At 33.8% G+C, this 7565-nt stretch overlaps 1 protein-coding gene across 1 annotated transcript in view; it reads left to right on the top strand.

Annotated features, from left to right (window-relative positions):
- Nucleotides 1-7565, top strand: part of LOC107597675 (anaphase-promoting complex subunit 1-like) — an 81768-nt gene that overhangs the window by 40556 nt on the left and 33647 nt on the right. Inside the window, 4 exon segments of the mRNA XM_016288840.1 lie at nucleotides 971-1242; nucleotides 5011-5245; nucleotides 5361-5452; nucleotides 6889-7020. Of these exon segments, the coding sequence (XP_016144326.1) occupies nucleotides 971-1242; nucleotides 5011-5245; nucleotides 5361-5452; nucleotides 6889-7020 (731 nt within the window).

Genomic DNA, 7565 nt, shown 5'->3' with positions numbered 1-7565 from the left:
ATCTGATGAATCTGCTGTTTGAACGAATCGTTTGAATGAACGACTCAATGACTCACTCATTAAATGCTCACTACTGGCACCTACTGGCATTTTAATTTAGTTGAAAAGTATCATTTCCACCATAATTTCTTGCTTGTATATTAAAAAATATTTAAAATAATCTCATAATAATTATTTAATGCAGTTGTATTTTTCAGTGTCAATTGAATTTATAGATCAAATGAAAGAATTTGAAATGAAAGTATTAATGAGACTAGTGGGAATAGAACACCAAAGTTTTTTTTTTAAGACAATGTAATCTTGTTCAAATAGATTTCATAAAATTGGTATCGAAAAAAGTATCGTTCAGGAACCGGTATCGAAGTCAAGGTATCGGTATCGAAAATTTTTGAACGATACCCAGCCCTAATTGATGATGAGTATATAAACGTGGTTATTGTGTTTTTAAAACAGATCCAGTTTTTTAGAACTATGGCTTACAAATTTGCATCACATTCATTTATTTAGTTAAAAACTGTGATCCAAATGGATGGAAATTTTATATGCAATTCAAATACATAAATCTTACATTTGAACGTAACTATTTTTTTAAATGCACCCACAACACCCATGCATTGCAATGGCAAGTTTTGCATGGAAAGCACGGACATTTTAGCTCATGCTTTATAGTATCATTTTTATTGAAAAAACTCTTCCTCTGTAATTTACCAGCTAAAGGGCACTAAATGCTGCCTTTTTATGTCTTTCCTCACTTTCCCACCATTTTCTTATTTTGTGTTATTTTTGCTGAACCCAGCTAACAATGCAGCGTGAATAATGTCCCTTCTCTTTTGTCTTCTCCACCCCAGGCCGCGCTCCTCCCAGGAACACCATGGTGGATCTGAACAGCGGTAACATCGACGTGCCATTGCTGAACCCAGCTAACAATGCAGCGTGAATAATGTCCCTTCTCTTTTGTCTTCTCCACCAGGCCGCGCTCCTCCCAGGAACACCATGGTGGATCTGAACAGCGGTAACATCGACGTGCCGCCCAACATGACCTGCTGGCCCAGCTTTCACAACGGCGTGGCGGCTGGTCTTAAGATCGCCCCTGCCTCTCAGGTGGAATCTGCCTGGATTGCGTACAACAAACCCAAAAGTGCCGACCTGGCCAACGAATACGCCGGTTTCCTCATGGCACTGGGCCTCAACGGCCACCTCACTAAACTAGCAACACTTAACATCCATGACTACCTCACCAAGGTCAGTTACAGCCTCAGATGCGAGGTTTTGATGAATGTAGTGATTATGAACTTCAATAATTAGTTTTAGGTCTAGAAAGTGACCCTGCAGGGCAAAAGGATATGATGTCACTCTCCATGGTCCAGTGATATTTCATTATTTATAATATAGTATTATATAATAATTATGTGTTAATACTTTTGTTAATATTTTGAATTAGCTTTTATTTTTATATTTACATGTTTGTTAATTTTAATATTTTAGTTTTTTTGTCATTTTTATATAAAAATATATTTTGTTTATACATATTTTTTAATATTAAAAATAGACTTAATGAGTTTTTTCATTCGTTTTTTCCAGTTAGTGCTTACATATAGTTGCCAAGGCATCATTTCTAATTTTTTCATCTAAAATTTATATTTTAATTTATATCAGATTTCAACAAATACAAATGTTTTTAATAGTTTTAGTTGTAGTTAATAGTTTAATAGTTTTAGTTTGCGCTAATAATCATATGAATGCATAGCACACACAAATATATATATATATTTTAAATGCATTAATATGAATGCATTAATAGTCATATTAATGCATAACACAAATACATAATTTTATTTCTTGTATATCATAAACCTATCATACATTTAGTAATTTAATTTCATCATAATTTCAAAAATATTATAATTTAATTTATATCCACTTTTTTTAAATTTAAATCATATGAATGCATAGCACACAAATATATAATTTTTTATATGCATTAATATGATTGCATTACTATGATTAATAGTCATATTAATGCATAACACAAACAAATACATAATTTTATTTCTTGTATATCATAAACCTATCATACATTTAATCATTTAATTTCATCATAATTTCAAAAATATTATAATTGAATTTGTATCCACTTTATTTCAATTTAAAATGGTTTTAATAGTTTTAGTTAGTGATGATAACCCCGGGGTCCACAAAGAAAAGTAGACAACCACGTGAAACGACAGCTTTTAATATGTAAAGATACTACATAGGCTGGCGTCTTTTAACAAATACTAGGCAAGCGTCTCGTAATTTATTTTACATATTGTATTAATTTACATACTATGTTAATTTAGTCTTTTCAGATGTTTTTTGTAATAAACACTGCATTTGCAAGCATATGACTGCAAGTGAGAAACAAAATCTAGTGTGACCACCTGTAAGACGTCGACAGATGTTTACTAAAGATGGTCCAGATAACCAATCCCATACAGCAGCATGTGACGAATCCAAACATTCATGTGTAGCTAACAGGATGATTTATCTTAGATTACGTGAGTCACCTGCGCTTATCTATAATGGAGATCAAGGTTGGAATCAGGAGTTTGCGGGCGATGTTAATTCTAGTGGTTATTCAGAGGAATAAAACCAGAGCAATTTAGCATAATGGCTTTTAATGGAATTGAGGAAGTTATTAAAAAAGTTAAGTTTCGCTTAATTAGAATTGGACGCTCAGTGATGAAGTGCACTGCAGAAGTAGGCTTGGAGTTGAATTTATTTCTACCTCCTAATGGACCTACAGTTCATAGAGGCTCTTCCTGAAAACCAGACCTCTCTTCCTCCTCCTCCTCCTCCTCGTAATTCTCTTATCTCGCCATTTTTAGCATCGGAGCTGTCAGGTTTGCATGTTTTCTGGGGTTTTTGCTCTCATCCTGTTGTTCTTCTCACATGAAAGGCAAACGTAGAGCTGAGTTTCATTCTGACAGTTCACAGGGCAGTAACGTGTGCTGCTCTCTCATTTCCAGTCAGGCCAGGCTTTGTTGATGCTTTCTGTGGTCGCTGAGAGTATCTGTAATCTATAAGCTATATCGAGCCTTTAGCTAGTTTGGTGTTTACACTGCCCGCTCTCACACTGAGATCTGCGGCCGGGCTTTCTAGTCTCTGATAGTACTCCTGCCAATTTTACAAGAATCTGGTAGAAAAACATCCTGTTTTACTTCATGCACATGTAGAAATGAATGAATGAGTGAGTTTAATGAATGAATAAAGTGTTAATTGAGTCCCAAGGTTGCACATCTCTCTCTAAATCCATTCTGTGCTTGAATGGAGAGAGATTACTATTTGGCCGTTTTGGTCAGATCATGAGATATGGACACACTGACTCTGCTTTAAAACCTGCCTAGCTCTATGCTGGCTACAACACTTAGGCAGCAACACTTAAATCTTTATGCAAAAAGCACAGACCTGACTCTACCGTGTTCCATGTTCTATGTTCCATAATCTAACTTGCAATATTTGGGACGACACTGTAGGATGCAGGTCATTCCTGCTAGTATTTAATAAGTTTAGTATTCTCTCTGTTTAGCATTTAGCATTACATTAGCATTCCATGATGTGGTAATAATCATATTAATGTATAGCACACACAAATATTGGTTAAACATTTTATTTTATACTTTATATCATGATATACTTATATATTTATTTGTATATTGTAAAGATTTATATGTTTATATGAATATTTATAATCAACATTTTATTAGTCAACATATATTTTAATAAATATAAAAATATCTTTATATAGGTATAATTATTTTTATTGTATTAAAATATTTATGTAATAAATAATAAATTATAATTATGTAATATAAAAATAGTATCATATATTGTATTTTAATTGTATTATATCACAATATTTTTTATCATTTTTTTATATTGCTCATATACTAATACATTTTTATAAAACTATTTTATGTATTATAAAATGAATGAATATACTAATAATATACTAATAATATATAAAAATGTATGTGTATATATATATATATACACACACACACTTTTTTATTGTTATTTCTATATTGTTATATATAAATAAGATTATATACTTAATCTATTATTTTTTATTTATCAATTTATGACATCAAGTTCATTTATTTATAAAGCACGTTTAAAAACAGCCACAAGACTGACCAAAGTGCTGTACATTAAAATCAAACCATAAACACATAAAACAGAAATGATAAAACATGAATTTAAAACCAAAAGGAATGACAGAAAAACATTCTGAAGACCGAGTAATAATCAAGACCATAATACAATGTAATAAGAATGTGATATTAGTAGGCCAGATCAAACAAGTGTGTTTTTAAAAGTGACTTAAAAATGGATAGGGAAGGTGCCACTCTATAATCTCAAGCGGCAGATTGATCCATAACTGAGGCCCAACCACAGAAAAAGCTCGATCCGCTCTACGGACTGAGGAACTAAAAGGAGATTCTGATCACTGGATCTTAGACCTCTAGTGGGAGTATTAAAATGCAACAGCTCTGAGAGATAACTAGGGGTATTTAAAATCAAACCATAAACACATAAAACAGAAATGATAAAACATGAATTTAAAACCAAAAGGAATGACAGAAAAACATTCTGAAGACCGAGTAATAATCAAGACCATAATACAATGTAATAAGAATGTGATATTAGTAGGCCAGATCAAACAAGTGTGTTTTTAAAAGTGACTTAAAAATGGATAGGGAAGGTGCCACTCTATAATCTCAAGCGGCAGATTGATCCATAACTGAGGCCCAACCACAGAAAAAGCTTGATCCGCTCTACGGACTGAGGAACTAAAAGGAGATTCTGATCACTGGATCTTAGACCTCTAGTGGGAGTATTAAAATGCAACAGCTCTGAGAGATAACTAGGGGCTTGGTTATGTAAAGATTTATACACCAGTAAGAGAACTTTAAAATCGATTCTAAATTGAATAGGTGACATGGTTGTGTCTTGTCTCCTCTGAATCAGGGTCACGAGATGACGAGTATCGGGCTCCTGCTGGGTGTTTCTGCTGCCAAACTGGGCACCATGGACATGTCCATCACCCGTCTGCTAAGCATCCACATTCCCGCGCTGCTGCCGCCCACCTCCACAGAGCTGGATGTGCCTCACAGCGTGCAAGTGGCCGCTGTGGTCGGCATCGGTCTGGTTTACCAGGGCACCGGTCACCGGCACAACTCAGAGGTGTTACTGGCAGAGATCGGTTCGTGTGTATGATGCCGTCAAATGAAACGAGCTGTTCTCAGTTGTGCTCGTTCATGATTGAATTGTTGAGTTTAGTGTCATATCTGAGTCTGTAAGGTTGTGTTGTTCCCAAGGACGTCCACCTGGTCCTGAGATGGAGTACTGTACGGATAGGGAGTCCTACTCCCTAGCAGCAGGACTGGCACTTGGCATGGTCTGCCTAGGGGTGAGTGTGTTTCCAAAGAGTTGCTTTTCCTTGCATAGTCAGCAACAACAGAACCCAGCTTGGAGGAGCACAATGACCAAAAAAATCCCTAAATTATCCACTTTTTCAACAGAACTAAAATTAACACACACTATCATTATTGTCTTTAGTCCTGTGCAGTTTGTACATGTCAGTGTACAACTTCTCAAAAATGCCTTTCTGAAGTAGATTTTTTTTTTTAGTATAATCAGTATAACAATATGAATGTTATATATATTTTTTTAATAACATTTATTTTATGGAAATATGAAATGAAATATGATGCATTTAAAAACAAATATATAAAAATATGTATTAATATAATTATATATAATATAAAAATATAGAATTATTATTTGTAAAATGATATAGTAAAAAAATTATAATAGAAGAATTGGACTGATTTGAATGTAAGATAGTAGAATTAAAATAGAATAATTTTTAAGTAAAACTTTATAATTGATCGAAGTACAGTTTGGTCTTTTATGGAAATATGAAATGAAATATGATGCATTTAAAAACAAATATATAAAAATATGTATTAATATAATTATATATAATATAAAAATATAGAATTATTATTTGTAAAATGATATAGTAAAAAAATTATAATAGAAGAATTGGACTGATTTGAATGTAAGATAGTAGAATTAAAATAGAATAATTTTTAAATAAAACTTTATAATTGATCGAAGTACAGTTTGGAAAAATATTTGTGACCCTGGAGCACAAAAGCAGTGTTAAGTCGCTGGGGTATATTTGTAGCAATAGCCAACAAATACATTGTATGGGTTAAAATTATCGATTTTTCTTATATGCCAAAACTCATTCGGATATTAAGTAAAGATCATGTTCCATGAAGATATTTTGTAAATTTCCTACCGTAAATATATCAAAACTTAATTTTTGATTAGTAATATGCATAGCTAAGAACTTCATTTGGACAACTTTAAAGGCGATTTTCTCAGTATTTTGATTTTTTTGCACCCTCAGATTCCAGATTTTCAAATAGTTGTATCTCGGCCAAATATTGTCCGATCCTAACAAGCCATACATCAATGGAAAGCTTATTTATTCAGCTTTCATATGATGTATAAATCTCCATTTCAAAAAATTGACCCTTATGACTGGTTTTGTGGTCCAGGGTCACATATTTCATATTTTTTGTGTGAATTGCCCATAAACACATTATCATGCGCACAAATTATGGGCTATTTCCAAAAAATCTGATTATATGAATAATATTTGAAATGCCATCTGCAGTAATTTACATTTATTTCTATTTTGCAGAAGCGGTGTTTATTATGAAAAGCATGCAGACTCTTTCAGCAAAAGCATGCATTGTGTGCATCTGTGGGAGATGGGAACCAGAATTATTCCCACGCTGACCCAGCTGTTTGCTCTCTGCTTCTCTGCAGCACGGCAGTAACCTGATCGGGATGACCGACCTGAACGTGCCCGAGCAGCTCTATCAGTATATGGTGGGAGGTCATCGGCGCACGCATGCTGGCATCAACAGAGAGAAACACAAGTCTCCCAGCTATCATAAGGTGGAGTCATTACATAACCATCAAAGAGCATGTATTCATCTAGAGATTTTTTGTGCTGAGAATAATGCCACACCTCTCATGTGGTCGTGTTTGACAGTTTAAATGATTGTGTGAGAAAGCAAGGGTTGTTCAGAACCACAACACTGATATGCCGTCTGCTGCATACTATTTATCTCGTGCAGTGAACAGTATATAACAATGAATAAAAGTATGGTGAATTGTCAAATGTCCCAGTTCTCTCTCTCTCTCTCTCTCTCTATATATATATATACAGTATCTCACAGAAGTGAGTACACCCCTCACATTTTGGTAAATATTTTATTATATCTTTTCATGTGACAACACTGAAGAAATGACACTTTGCTACAATGTAAAGTAGTGAGTGTACAGCTTGTATAACAGTGTAAATCTGCTGTCCCCTCAAAATAACTCAACACAATTAATGTCTAAACCGCTGGCCACACCACAAAAGTGAGTACAACCTTAAGAGGAAATGTCCAAATTGGGCCCAAAATGTCAATATTTTGTGAGCCTTATTTTCCAGC

The sequence above is a fragment of the Sinocyclocheilus grahami genome, unplaced genomic scaffold (assembly GCF_001515645.1).
Source record: "Sinocyclocheilus grahami isolate Dianchi unplaced genomic scaffold, SAMN03320097.WGS_v1.1 scaffold234.1, whole genome shotgun sequence".
NCBI classification, from domain to species: domain Eukaryota; kingdom Metazoa; phylum Chordata; class Actinopteri; order Cypriniformes; family Cyprinidae; genus Sinocyclocheilus; species Sinocyclocheilus grahami.
This window is presented reverse-complemented; position numbering and strand designations above follow the sequence as displayed.